The following is a 15,607-nucleotide window of genomic DNA, read 5'->3' as shown; positions in this document are numbered from 1 at the left end:
CAGTAAAAAGTTCAGGTACTGAGTGCAATGTTTTTCGACAAGAAGGGACAAAGGGTACATTCCTTCTCTTTTTGTGCTCAAGTGAATATGATTCAAGGATGAACTTTTTCACTGAATCATAAAGATTAAAAGATTCAGTTCTGAGTCTTTCACATCTCAGATCAGTTCTCCTTTGAACAAGAGATTTTTTTTTCCTTAAAAAAAAAATACAACAAATGTATTGGATTTTGGTTCACATGTATAGCAAAGCTGATTTTAGTAATTTAGAAAGTCAGTGTGCACTGAAAATGGCATCTTCTGGTCATCGCTGAAACAAAGAGACAATTCAGAACTAAGATTAAGCTTAACTGTACCACAGGAGAGGAACAAATGAAGAGTTAAAGAGAAGCACTATGAATAAGAGTGTTAGGATACGTACGTTAACAGCAATTTCTGACTTTTAATTTAAAGTTTCTTGCCACTCGCCCACACCTACAATCTCAAACACATATCTTCCATTGGATTTCTCTGAGTTCCTTATTGGCTTTCAACTACCTGATATTCTTTGTTTTGCAAAAGATGGGCAGCATCTGTTTCTATGGGGTTGGTTCTGGGCTCTTTTTTGTTAGTGACATGACCAAACAACATTTATTTTCATTACTACCTAACACTACAACACTAGCTAAGTTTCTTTTTTTTCCTGCTTTGAATATTTCATCAGATTGAATTCTTAGTAAAAGACGCTTAATAGCAAGAGATTATGAAAAGCTTTTACTAAGTAATCACACTAAAAGTAATGACTTAAGTCCAAAACATGGACAAGAAAGACTTGTAGGCAGCTAATCAAGAAGACAATTTATTAATGCAGCCAAGGCATATTTCATCTAATAGAATCAGTGATATGGTACACTTAACATAATATTCAAAACAGAATTCAGGGGTGGGAGGGTGCTGCGAGTATTTCTTCTTCCACATTGCTGTTTGGTGTCAGATACGATTCTCACTGTGATGCTGACTGCCCAAAATTGCCCAACAATTATTGAAAAATGAAATATCCTTAGGAAAAAAAATTAGAAAAGCATTTTAGAGAATGTTGACAAAAGAAACCCAAAGAGTCAATGAAAAGACATGAAAGTTGCTCAGAAGCTTCTATCCAAAGAAAAAAAGCAAAGAAATAGTAGCACCTCAAAAACAAACAACACAACTCCACACCAAGTAACTCATACTGATGAGGCTTGTAACTATCACATTATTAGCTTTGGTGACAGATAGTTTTTAATGGCTTCACAGAAGAATGAAGAAAAAAAAAAAAAAAATCTTCCTGGGAATGCTTCTAGCCAATCTACCTGACACTGTGCTCTTATTCTTAGCCTAAATTCAACCATAAGCCAATCCTCCAAGTCCTCTGTGCCACCACAGACCCACAGTGCTGCTGGAGACCTAGCAAGTGACAGTGCAGAGTACTGTGCTGACAACAGGGACCACGGGATTTTCTCATTTACTGTAAATGAGAATTAAAATAGTTCAAATTATTACAAAAGTTATTTTTAAAAAATTAAGTCAATTTTCATGAGATAGAAGTCACTACTGTGGAAGCATACAACAGATTCAAACACCACTACAACGCTTAATTAAATCTTGCTTTTCCCATTTTTATTTTACTTCCGTGTTTTAGCAAGGAAATGCAAGTTTTTAGAGAAAACTCATAGATTCACATGAAGATGGGATTTTACGGAGGCATTTTTAAAGTGTTGTTTCCCTGGTGTACCCAGGTATACTTCATGAAGCATTTGATTAAGGTTTACCAGGCTTTCTTCTGCAGTATTTATTTTGACTACTTGCCCTCATGCTTTTTCCTATGCACTGACTCAAGGAAATAGCCAGTCCTTGAAGAGTAACTTCTCTTTCCCATTTCCTTCCAGTTTGACTTTTTATCGGAAGGGACATCTGATCTTCGTGTGTAAACAGTATCAAATTCTGTTTCCCTGAGAGCTGTGGAGAGATGGTTCAGAGGGTGAAGAGAAAAACCAACGTGGGGAAAAAGGCTGGAATACCTACCAGAGGAAATGCTGGGGGGTAAAGATCCACCCCCTGAGACTGGATGTGAGGTCAGGATGCTATTTAAAAATCCCGCCCTCAGGAATCTTGAAAGAGACTTCACCCCAATGGTCGGAAAGGATCCTTTCAAAGAGATAAAAATGATCATTAATCAAGTGACTTGTTCTTTGGCTGATAAAAGAAGCTGTCTTTTTAAGGAAAAAAACACAACCAAAAACAACCAACAAAAAACCAACTCGGCAAAATTAACAGTGGTTTCACTGGAACAGATCTGACAAAATGAAATTAAATGTTTTTGATTGCTTTTTATCCAAGCCATACAATACACAGCTGTAACCAGAAGGAAGTTGTTTTCTGCATACTTTGCAAATGAAGCATCCCAGCATTTCTAGGAGGAATGGAAAAAAAAAAAAAGATTTTAAATAATAAAAAAAACCCTCTTGGATATTCATAATGTATTCCCAATGGCCTTAATGTAATGGCAATTTACAGTTTTGTATGCAAATCAAAGACAGACTAATAGAGATGAAGGTGTATCAGTAGAGCTGAGTTTTATGGCAGTACTTCGAAGATAAGCCACATGAAAGCACTCATGTCAGGCTAGGGCAATAGGGGAACCAGAATTAATGTTAGGACAGTGAACAGAGCTAAGCCAGAGTTTCTATCAGATCTCCAAACACCTGCCAATATACAGATGCCAGCAAAAACCAGAATGCTTTGCTACTATCAGAAGCTTTGCACGTTTCACCCTTCCAATTGAAAAAGTCCATGCTTTCATTGCTTAAGTGCATAGATTCATCTCAGATTATTTCATCTATCCATTTTAAATTGTGATATATCTAAGATAGCACTGATAAACAAGTGTTCTATCATTCAATCAATTTTTCCAGCTTCCAGCATAAGCACAGAGATTGAGAGACATCACTACATCTGGCTCATGTCAGCGCTCAGTGAGTGCCAGCATTGAAGCTGCTGCATCTTGCAGAAAAATACAGTCAAGATTTCCCAAACTAAAATAAATTTAAGCTGACAATCAGAATAATTTGTTTGTTTTTGCAAGCACATCAAGCATGGATCTATTCAATAATTAAGGCAGTGATAAGTTTGTTTTCATCCCCTTACAGTATTTCACAGCTGATTCTGCAGAGATAGAAAGCATCCCTCTTAAAATTCATGTAACTGTGTGTTTGTTTGCTTTTTAAACTAATACAAACAAGTGAGGATTATTTAGGTTTAAAATGTATATATGCATTTTCTGAGCTTAAAGTCTAAGTGAGCTTTGAATTCTGACTTTCTAGCAAGAGACCTATTATATCTTCTCAATATATTCTATGCTTGCCATTTAAATGTGTCAGACCAACCATAGTCTGGAAAAAAAAAAAAAAATCCTTTAATTAGTGTTCCAAGCACAACATTTGCATATCTGATAGGCAAAGATACATAACAAAAGCATTCACTCAGGCTATCCCAGAAAAGCCTACATTCGGCAGTCTAGTCAAACTATTTCTAAACTCCGTGGCTTTAGTCTTAAAATGTTTTCAGAAGTGACCATATGTAAAGTCCAGAATGCAGTGCATAGAAATTCAATTTTTAACAACAAAAATTGTTCCATAATCTCACATATAAACGTTACAGCTAAATGAACATATGAAGACTTCCTAAATAAAACTTTGCTCCTTTTTTTCTTTTTTAACATGAATTATACCAACCATAAAGTACTCTCATGAGTGAATCATGTGCCATATATACATATATATAAATTAAAAATATATATATATATATAAATTGTATATATATAAAAGTTAAAAAAATATATAAAAGATATATATATCTTCAGAAAAGCCTAACAGGTTGAGGTTCACCACTGATACTTTCCTTCACTTAAATTGAGCTACATGGAAAATAACTCAAGTTGCATACCATCATTGCCATAAGTTACTTTGTTATAGAATGTAACAAATACAAAAAAAAAAAAAAGTATACTTGATTTATTGTGCATATTTGGGAATAAGGAACAAATGAATTTTGGAGCAAATCAATCTGAATACTAAGAGAGGAGAAGGGCTAAAATTACTGAGGTATTTAATTGTTTGACACTTGAAGGAATATATACCAATAATACTTTTCTTCACTTACTAAAAAAGGTACAGTTCAGTTCCTTAAGCATAGATGCTTTATGTCATTTGAGATGTTGCAGAAAATCTCAGACAGTCATATTTGAGCGGTAGAAGTGGTAGACACAACAAGATCTGCAGGAGATCTGCACTCTTTGAAAGTGACAGTAAGAGGCAAAGCAGCAGTTGGGTACATTAGCGGAAGCATTCAATTGCGTTTTAGACAACTGAATCCCAGACACATACTCTGCTGTCACCTCAAAAATGTCTCCTATTAAGCAGAACGTGTATTTACAATAACAAGGTCTTGTCTCCTCCAGAGGTCCACAAATAAGTTCTGAAAAGGACCAGGTTGATAACAATCAGCTTTGACCAGTATCCAGCAACATAGAAATCCAAAGGGCATAGTGAAATTTGGTTCATTCCATGGCATGTGTGATCCTAGACAGAAACACAACATATGTCCCAGAATGAACATATGTTGTGTGGTTGGTATGAATATCACCTACACACTGTGATAAGGGTTTGAGACTATTGCACATCTATAGACCTGAAAGTTGTTTATCGTTGCAGGAAGTGAGGAAAGAAAGTTAATTTTCATAGCTCCCATCAATCACCATCAAAAAGACAGAGGTCTATTAAAAGCTTTGGATATTTGCAATAGATAGAAGTGTTTCACAGTTTTTTTTATTTGTTTGCATAAACAATCAGACAATTCTGAAAAGAATAACTGCAACAAAGAATTGTGTTTGTATAGTTAGAATAATACAAGCATACAGTTGCAATTACAGAGTAAATGGATAGCCAGAGGGTATCTAAGAAAAGACTTACCAACACTGAGGCTTTCAGTTGAGATGGATGCTCACCAATGTTGAGGCTTGACACAAGAACTCCATGAAAGAGCAATCTCCAGAAAGAGATGCTACCTTACTGGTGGTCAGCCCTTAAATGGGATCTAGGAGAGATGGAGTCAAGCTCCACCTCTTCCAGGAGCACAGCTGAATTACCTTCTCCTGTGCCCCCACAGCTGACTAGTTGCTTGCCTCAGATGTTTAATCAGAGTTTCAGGCTGTGATCAACAGTTTCCCTTACAGTGTTCATGACAGAAAGGGAGAAAGCTCTCTGCTAATGCAACAGAGGAAGAAGGCAGGCGGGAATATTACATTAAGCAGAAAACATCAGCTCTATAGAAATATATAATTTCTGTGTGGAAATCAATGAAAAGAAATGCTTTTCCTTCTATCTGAATATGTAATTTTTCTTACTGGGTAATGAGATCATAGTACTTCCTCTTTTTCCAAATTGGAATTGTGCTTAGCTGAACAAGAAATAAACGAAAAATGTGCTGCATCCTGCTGCTTCACACAAATGGCAAAAGTAATATTCATTTTTTTAGAGGTATATGCTTGATACAGGAATATAGCTATGGATATAGGCAAGTAGATACAGAAATCTTGATGCTTATTTAAAGAAAAATCCCTTTAAAGCAACATATTGGGCACTTTCAAAATAGCAGGATATTACTTTAGCTTGAGAAACACAATTCTGCCAGCATATATCATGCAGAGACAAGGTTGGTATAACTGTTCTCTTGTTTAGTACAAAAATTATCACCATTTTTGCAGTGGGTGGAATTATGCTAATGGAAAGAGCTCTTAGTATCTGGTCCTAAACAGGGAAAAGGAATATTTATGCATATTAGTCCACAGTTCCTGAGTGCATCGAAATACCTCTGTTCTTTAGAAACTTGCGGGCATGATTTTATTATGGGGGCAAATAAAACAAAACAAACCCCTTCTCCCACTCCATAGTTATCCACTGCGAACATTATGCCGCTGAAACATGTGAAACTACATTAGTTACAGATATTAGTTGGAAAAATGCACTGAAAGAGTAAAAATATATGTCAGTACTCTGAATAGCTGGCAGTTTGTGGAGCACACACCATTTACTGAGTTCTGTGTCACCACTTTATAGCTCAGAGTCAATTCTTCTCTTTAACAATTATTACAGCTAAGTGCTAAGTGCTTGTGCTGAGAAGCAATGGGGGAGCACTGAATCAATTAGCCTGCCTTTGTTGTTCCAGGGGGAATATCAGCCCACAAATGATAGAATTTGATAGGGAAGTCACTTGTACAGCATCCTACACTGGCATGGTTTTAGCAGCGTATTATCCACATAGAACAGAAGAGTAAGAAAAGATAGATGGGTAAGGAAATGCACATGCTTAGTTTAGTTCCAGAGCACATAACATTAATTCACACTCATTTATTAACACTTGCATAGCAATAATACGGCCTGCCAGGAGGAATAGCCACTTCTCCCTGCAGCAAAGGCAGATCCCATTACCTAGGTCTAGCAACAACATGATTTTGCTGCAAAACCCTACATCATTTTTCACAGAAACTAAACACAGTTTTATTCTGATAATGGCAGCACATACCCACTCACACCTACTGACCTGAGCACAAATATAGCCATCAGTTTTGCTCCCACACGTGCTACAAAACCAGTGCAGCACCAGTACGTCTGAATGGCCTGCAGCCCAGCTTTCCTCCTCCTCAGCTGCTGCTTCTTTAACCCGGTACCAGAGCACTTTGGCCAACATCCTGGCAGCCTCTGGGTTGATTTGTTATATTTTCCTGTAGTGACTGTATCTGTATAAACTTAGTGCAGTTTATAGAGGTTTGCTTTTAGAAAGGAGAACAGTTCTAAAGTCTCGGCATTGTGTCTAACAACTTGACTGAAGTAGCCTATTAGAAAACCTCACGAAGATGCAAGAATGGCGTTAAATGCTGTAATATATCATTCAAGGAAAGGAAGCAACATAAAAGCCCCAAGTGGTCATCAAACTAGATCATGAATTTATTTAATAACAAAAAGCTTATTTTCCCTTTATTTTTGGAATACTTGATTTTTCTCATTACGGTATTTAGCAAATACATATGCAAACAAAACAGGTCTCTTTTCACCATGCTCCTGGCATAGGCTGCCCAGGGAGGTGGTGCAGTCACCATCCCTGCAGGCATTCAATAAATGTTTAGATATGGTACTAAGGAACCTGGTTTAGTGGGCAAATATTGTTAGTATGTGGATGGTTGGACTGGATGATCTTGGAGGTCTTTTCCAACCTTGGTGATTCTATGATTCTTCAACTAATTCAAAAGGAGCAATTTGGCAATGTAATGTAATAAAATGGAAGGATATTTTTTAGAGAGGTCACAATTACCGTCAGTTATTTCTGTTTACTAGTAACATAAAAAGGAGATCTTAGCTTGTTATCTTTTCCCACAGATTTTGTTTAAAATTTTAAAAAAGGAAAAATATACAGCTAGCGCATTTAATGTAAAAAATGATGTTTACTTCTATATAGTAAATTGCCTTGATGCTTTTTGTACAGGGGTTGTAAAATATAGCTAAGATAAATTGTTAAGAGCTCTGCATATGAATGCTTGAGGAAGTGAGCTGAAAGGCTATAATGAGCTTATGTGTTCAGCTTGACAGGAAGCAACAGAATGACTTCAGGACATTTTTACTCATAACTGCACTTTTATTAAGATGGTAGTGTAACATTTAGTCATGACATACTGGAGAATGGAAAGCAGAAAGAGTTTTCTTGCTTTTGAACAGGGGAATTATCCAGTGTAATCGCTCAATGTCTAGGCCAAGGCTGGCTTACGGTATGAACACCTTCCATTCTCAGCTATAACCTACTTTTTATTCTTTTTAGTGTTTCATAATGGAAGCCAGGTTTGAGCATCTTTCCAAAACGATCTGCGATACATACATTATGGAAAGTACTGAAAACCTACAGTCTGTTCTCCCATGTGATCTTACAGATTTACCCTTTATCCACCAAGAATTGCACATTACATTATAGTTTTTCTTTTCAATGCAGGACATATGGAAGGTTTTATAACATTTTGAAATTATGATGTCAGATTTTCTAGCACACTCAAAATGCTGACTTTGAATGGGGGGGAGGGAGGCAAGAGGGAAAAAAAAATAAAGATCAGAAGCAGGACTAAAATTTATCCATAATGTATTTTTTTAATCCTATTTTCATTCATACAGAAAGTGCAGGTCTACAAAAATTAGCTGAAGTATTTTTTGAATGCATTTATCTGGAGACTTAGAATACAGCGGTAAGTAAGTATTATAGTAAAAGGGGCATAGTACATGGTGGTGTGCCCTAATTTTTACCCACATAACTACCATGTCTCAGGCAAATCTGAAATTTAAGATCACAAAACTATACTATGGTAAAATACTGTGAAACCACAACAGTTAACAGAAATGAGTGTGCTTACCCATACTGAAATCACAGAATGAGAGAACTGCAGAATGGTTGAGGTTGGAAGGGAGCTCTGGGGGTAATCTGGTTCCACAAAGTTACAGGGATAATTCCATTACCTTGCAAATAACACAGTGAAAACATTCTAAGGCTAAATTCTGATCTCAGGTACCTAAGCTAGTACAAACAAACCCTGCATAAAATGTATGCTGCTGTGCAGAGGGAAATTCGCACTCTCATATTCAGCAATAAATTTTCAGAGGATGGCCTAATTTTATTTCCTCAGATTCTACTAGAAGTGAATTATATCAAATCAGATCCTTCACAAATAATTTTGTTATTCCCGAATGCACTTCCAAGAACTCTTTGTAGATCTTTAACAACCTACATCTGGGCAACATCTAAGGCAGCCTGAGCTTTTAACCTCGCTGTAGTAAAATACAGAACTTGGAATATTAACGCAAACTAGAAAGTACTAGAAGAATTAAAAATCCTGGATACACAGCCAATGTAAAACTTCATTTACCAGGCAGACTTTGAATAATGAAGAAGTTATAAATATGTATTCCCTGAAACATTTCCAAGGGAAAAACTGCAATTGAAATTATATCGTTTACAAGAATTACTTATGAAAACTAGAAGCTTATTCTGAGCATTGGTGAGCCAGTTGGTTAGCTTAAATGAAAATATGATTTATGAAAATCTCTCTAAGAAATTTAACAAGTGACATAATTTAATTCTCTTGGATCATCTTAAAAATGGACCAAGAGCTGCTCAAAATTTCACGTTTTCGCTGTATCTTAGTGAGACTGAATATTTACTAAGATAGATACAATGCATTTGAAAATTGTATTTTGAAACAAAAGCTACTCCCTGCCCCCAGGCCCGTTATATTCCATAAAAAAAGCTTCTCCACAAGAAAGCTCTTTTCCCAAAACCAGCTGAAGAGTAACATGGTACTGGACAACATCCCATGCAGAACTGCCCTTTTTCAGTCAGCTGCCATTATTTCAAATGGGACTGACACTGTATGTAGCCTACAATTAGGTGACTATACTCAGAAGGGCAGCAGACTTCCAAAGTTTTAAACAAGCCTACAATGACAAATTGCTCTTAAAGAGAGCTACTATATCATCAGAACAACAGGATGTATTATCCCCTTGTGGCAAAATGTTGTAAGCAAAATGGCTGAGGCACAAATGTGCCCTAAGAGCAACAGAAAATAACACATGTTTAAAGAAGACAAAAAATAGGGAGCAGATTGCACATTTGCTGCCAAACTGGTCTCACTTACAAACAAATAATGGCAAAACATCCTAGAAACTCGCAAAAAACTCTTAAAAAGCTTTGAATCAGGAACACTCATTAGAAAAAATAGGAGAAAATGTAGTAGGAATTGTGCCTAGCTGTGACAAACACCCGTATACAGATAGATTGGCCAGTTATGGCTTGTTTGGTACAGCTTTAGTAATTTCAGCAAAAATGCAGGGAAATACAAAGTAGACGTACTTACTTATGATATTGACAACTAAAAAAAAAAAAAAAAAAAAGAAGATTGGAAAACCTAAAATTGTTTCCATAGCATTTGATTATTTCAGGATAGTGGTATGAGTCCAAAGGGAATGAGAACCTGAGAATTTTAGTATTCAGCTGCAACTTGCTTCTAAGATTTTTTTTTAACCCTTGTTTAGTCATCACATGTAGTATTTTAAATAAGAATGGAAATTTCCATCAAAAAACAGACTTAAGGTTTATCTACCCAGGTAATCAACACTGATGTACCTGGCATGTAAGTTACGCAACCTATGAAGCCCTTTTTCATTTCCTGCCTTCTTCAGTGGGCTGATGGAAACATACTGTTGGCTCTGACCAAATGTGGGGTCAGAGACATTGCCCTGATACGAGTTCTGCTGAGGTTCTGATGGCTCAGTGGGAATGTTATACACACCCAGAGGTTTGTCCACTATAGAATCCAACCAATATCCTTACAAAGAGCAGGGAAATTTTCAGGTGACCAAACTCAACAACATAATCTGAAGAAGGGTTTGTTTGCCTGGAAACATTTATGTTTTCTTCTCCAGTAACAACTAATAATAATAATAGCAAAGGACTCAGTTTCTACAAAAGCTGCTTTGCTTATTTTCATCCTAAAATTTCTGAAAGATTGCACAATGACTAATTTAGGTGTCTGGAAAATGCCTTTCCATGCTTTGCTGGGCTTATATCTCAGTCTGATTTTAATTCTGATTTTTCTTAATGTTACTTATCTGGAATAGCAAATCATTCACGTTTTGGTATCATTTCTGAAAGAAGACCACTTTGACCTAGTACTTGTTGGAAAATATTTTAAAAGGCTCAATCTTCTACATCAGTTCCATGCATCTCTGCTGCAGACTCAATTTTATGAGATCTCTCTGGAAATGAGCAAAATGCACAGATGACAAACATCTTGCAGGGCAAAGATGCTGATCAGGTCTCCAGTCCTCACAAGGTTGACCTTTCTCTTATTTCTTGATTGGCAGCTTGAAAGTAATTGGAAATAACGTGCTTCTCTTATGGGATAAAACAATCTATCTTTAAATTGTCTATTTAATAAATATTTATAGTCAGTGCTTAAAGTGAAAAGAGCTTTCGTACAATCCTGAACAAGAGCACTGAAACCCTTACGTATCTATAGATATGTACAGACTCAGAACGCTGTCCTACACACTGCATGCTGTGCATACGGATTTCACAGCCATGCATGTATCACCAAATTAGCTGGAAGCAGAATACTTCAGAACTGTATTTTTCAAGAAGTAGAAAACATAGCCTGCAATTTCAGCCCAAACCTTTGTGAATCATTTTGTATGTAACATTCTGTATTTTGATTTTCAGTCATCTTTTACAACACTGTTTCCATGACTTCAGAAAAAAAAAAAAAAGATCCTCAGTAAAATCTGGGGGTTCCTATGCTATGGAATTCTCCAGCCTTCAAGACAGGAACCTCCTGTGGGATATGTTGAGGAGATCTCATAAATAGGATGGTTAAAAAGTTTTAGATTTTCACTTCTTTTTAATGGCATTTCCATGAAAAGAAAGACTATAGAGGTTATTATTTTTAGCTTAATGCAGTGAGTTTTAATGCAATGAATAAAATAGCTTCTCATGCATAATATGTGAGGATAGATACATTGATTCAACTTTCTGAACATTCTGCAATTAAAATTCTGATTATCTACTTTTTTGCTTTTCTAGGCTGTAAGTGTGAACAAGGAGTAGGAGAAAAACACTCTTCACTTTTAAAAAGCAATTGGGGATGCGCTGCTTTCAGTTATGAAATAACACTTGGGGCTGAATTTCCAAAGAATCAACTGACAAAAAAAAAAGTATAAATTTTCTGTTACAAAAACACAGATTATAAAATTAACGTGATGAAAATCATGTCAATTTACAATGCCATTCACTATTCATAATCACACGATTCCGTAATTCATATTTCACTAATACTAATTAAGTACCACAGTTTGATTTTTTTTCTTTACATCACAAACACTGACTTATTTAAACCAGTGACACCAAGATGTTCATTGTTGTTAGGGAACTCTTGGTCTAGAAGCGTACTATATACTATTATAAGTACAACATTTACAAACCTATATGCTACATTAAAAAAATCTCAGAAAAACCTTCCAAGGCTGAAAGAAGTTATCCCAGCACATGCCTGATAAACTGTAACAGAAGCCAGGCTGCTTCTCTCTCTGTCTGATGGACTTTGGCATATGCACAGGCAGTTCTGGTTGCCTTTTTGGAAAATGTTAGTCACCAAAGATAATTTGTGCTTGTTGATGATCTCTTTGTGGATATCACGTATTCAGAAAATAACTCAATCTCAGTGCTCACTTGGTGTAGAAGGATGAATGCCGTTAAGTAGAACCTCTGTAATCTAGTCTATTTTGTGCTAGTTTTGGCAACAGTGATTCTGGCAGGATGAACTCTGGGCAGTCAGCATTTAAATAGGCAAAAAGGTCATATTCTTCCTTACTTCTAAAGACATTCACTGCAAGTTGAATGTAAACTGTAAACGTTATCTAAAAATGCAAAAAACAATGTTTGGATGTTAAAGAATGTACTCACCTACAATTGAGAGAATAAAGCAGAAAAAGGAAAAAGTGGAGACTCTTTTCCAAAGTGGGCAAGTTATTCTAGGAAGAATAATAAGTTTCTGTTGTTTCAGGAAGAAGGGAAGTCAATTATGTGAATTCTAGCAACTGCACGGCAGTTTGTTTCAGATTCCTACTCCGTTATCAGCTTAACTTACTTACTTTCAAATTTTATTTGGTAGAAATTACCTTGTTAAAGTTTAGTAGAAAAATGACAGTATCTACCAGCTGATGTAGTCATGAATCAATTTGGGAATGTCAGAATATATTTCCATTTTAAAATGTGTTTGCAGGATTGCTATTATTGTTTTGTGCTTATATTAAGAGAACATACTAAAACTGAATATTCTGCAAACTCACAGCAACTAATTATGGTGTTTAAAAAATATGAGTTGTTTTCCACATGGCATCTCTCTTTCATTTAAGTCCCTCCTCAACAATCTTATCTCCCACTTGTGATTTATAAACAGTGACAAGACTGTATCTATCTGTGAAGAACTGTAAAGTTTAAGAAGCAGTATTTCATGCAAACTGCATTTCCAACCCGAACATCAAGAATCTGGAATGGATCCCAGGCAGTTTGCATCTAAATTATTTATTCATCTGGAACCTGAATCGCATACGTGTTAAGAATCAGAAAGATAATGATTCAGAAATGGATACAGCAAGATTCACTGCAAAGGAAAGGAATTTGGGGGTCAGGAATATACAAAGAACATAGTGATGGGCTGAGTGAATAGATTCTGAATAAGAAGCTTGCAGATTAACATTCTATTAAAATGATGGTATTATTTGTGGAGATGTTGTTAATGGTGCTAGAAGAATCATGAATGCAAAAAGCAATGTATCTGCTTTGGCTAGAGCTGCAAAGCTGAGCAACATGAGGAAGTAAAACATGGATGTGTTCTTCACTGCAAACCTCTGTCATTAAAGTTTTGCTTGCTCTCCAGAGCACAACACAGACAACACATGACAGATCTCAGCAGCATATAAATCAAATGAGTCTGAACAGATTTTCATTGCATAACACGACTGTTCCACTTCTAAATCTCAAAGATTTCCTGCTAATTACTGAAAACTGCCACTTTGAGCAGTTTTTAGCTCTGTACACTGCAAAATTAATTGGCGCTTGGGAAGCATGTCTCAACTGGAGATAGACAGATATTCCACGCAAGTGCTTAGATTGTTGTGTTTGGATGTGTCTGGTTTAAGATACATAGACAGATCTACCTACCAGATCTCTAGTTTGCTATAAGCTGGTATTTCTCAAGAATTTCATCTTCTATTCTGGCTCCTTACTGCATCAGTTTAAGTACAACTTAATAGATGTTTATAGCAATCCTTGCATTAGAAACGCGATCATACTGTAAATAACCAATTTATTTTCCTCAGGTTTATGTTAAATTTAATGTCAGGTGTTTTATATGAGACTATCTATCTATATTTTATTTCTCCTTCTTCATATGAAACTGCTATTAAAGATCTTTCACTCTTGTTCCCTTCCATTAGAAATATGGACACGAGTCTTTAAGCCATTGTAAAGACTACAACACAAATTGAGCCACAGGTTTACGTGACAAAATGTGCCTGAGACCTGGACATCCTCTATCATAGCTACCAGTTCTCTAGATATGATACTGTCTCTATTTTAGCGTGATGAGATCACTAGGCTCTTTCTTACTCTAGTTCAGGTAAATGTAAGGACCTTATATTTGTGTGCCCGGGTGGCACAGTGGTAGGAATGCCGCGTTGCAACACTGGAGGGCCCGGGTTCAAATACCCCCTGTGGCGCAAGTGGTAGAAGTGCTGCTTGGCTACACAGAGGCTCGAATCCCAGGGGTTGGATTTGATGATATCTAAGGTCCCTTCCAACCTGCATGAGACTATTACCTATTATTACCTTGTCCTTATTCAGTAGCCTGTCCTGCATAACTGATCACTTATGTTGTTCATGCATGTCTTGTCTCATCACAGTTTGGACAAAGTCAATTTATAGGTCCAAGCAACAAACGAACAATTGTATCATTCCATTCCTTATTCATGTACTCACAAATGGATGTAATTTTTAAAGATATGTGAACCATAGAAGGGGTACAGCTTTTCTGAAAGAGTGCTAAAGGCTCAAACAAACATTAATTCAGTCAATCTGTACAGTGATGTATAGTGACAATAATGCAAAGACAGTACAAGAGAGGTGGTAATAAGTATCCAAAACATTATTTAAAGACTCACCAAATAGAAGCCTTCGGTCTGCTGGAAAACGCTGAAGCAATCTCCACCAAGGAGCAATCTCAAAGAGATGCTACTTCAGTGGTGGTCAGCCCTTAAATGAGGTCTAGAGGAGGTGGAGTCAGGCTCCAGCCCATCCGGGAGCACAGCTGAATTACTCTCACCTGTGCTCCCACAGCTGACCCAACACTTGCCCCAGCTGATTAATCAGAGGTTCAGGCTGTGATTACCAATTTCCCATACACAATCCAAGCTCAAGCGTACAAAATGACCTACTGAACTTTGTGTATTAGGTGAATTATGGAATATTTCCAAAATGTGTCCTTTTGTTTCTTCCGTGAAGGCTTTAACTCAGACAGCTGATGACAAGAACATAGCGGCATAACATGGTTGAAAGTACAAAGACCGATCCCAGAATGACCATAAAGATTGTCAGCCTTTGCCATATGAGGAAGAAAAGATAAATTTGGTCTGCTTTCAGCCGTGACAAAGGTATTTACATCATTTTTTTAAAGTCACTTAAGCATCTCAATTTAAAAAAGAATAAACTAGTTGCCACCTTGTACCTATTCACTTTAAGAAGACTTACAAGGTATAAGTATATGCATACTTCTACAGCATGCAGAAATACTACAATACATATCCATCCTTTGATACCTAAATACTCCTTACAACATTCACTACATTTGAAAGCTCCACCATAAAAAAGTTAGAGCCTTATTAAATTATTTACTTGTAATCATGGCTTCAACAACCTTCTGTATTCTGTATTGAATTTCCAAGCAGGTATC

General features: G+C 36.4%; 1 protein-coding gene across 7 annotated transcripts in view; it reads right to left on the bottom strand.

Annotated features, from left to right (window-relative positions):
• The window catches only part of LOC107321707 (ephrin type-A receptor 6), a 438,244-nt gene that overhangs the window by 63,971 nt on the left and 358,666 nt on the right, over positions 1-15,607 (bottom strand). For 4 of the 7 annotated variants that reach the window (XR_014938440.1, XM_015878874.3, XM_015878884.3 and 1 more), the window contains one exon: positions 2,038-2,160. The exons of 2 other annotated variants lie outside the window; for them this stretch is intronic. Coding sequence is in view for 4 of the 5 variants with exons in the window: in XM_015878874.3 (XP_015734360.2) it covers positions 2,038-2,160 (123 nt within the window). In the remaining variant the exon portion in view is untranslated. Of the gene's footprint in view, positions 1-912; positions 1,036-2,037; positions 2,161-15,607 lie in introns of those variants that run through there. One more of the 7 variants, XM_032448175.2, reaches the window with a different exon arrangement.

The sequence above is a fragment of the Coturnix japonica genome, chromosome 1 (genome assembly GCF_054131305.1).
Source record: "Coturnix japonica strain WE chromosome 1, WE-NBRP24, whole genome shotgun sequence".
Lineage (NCBI taxonomy): Eukaryota > Metazoa > Chordata > Aves > Galliformes > Phasianidae > Coturnix > Coturnix japonica.
This window is presented reverse-complemented; position numbering and strand designations above follow the sequence as displayed.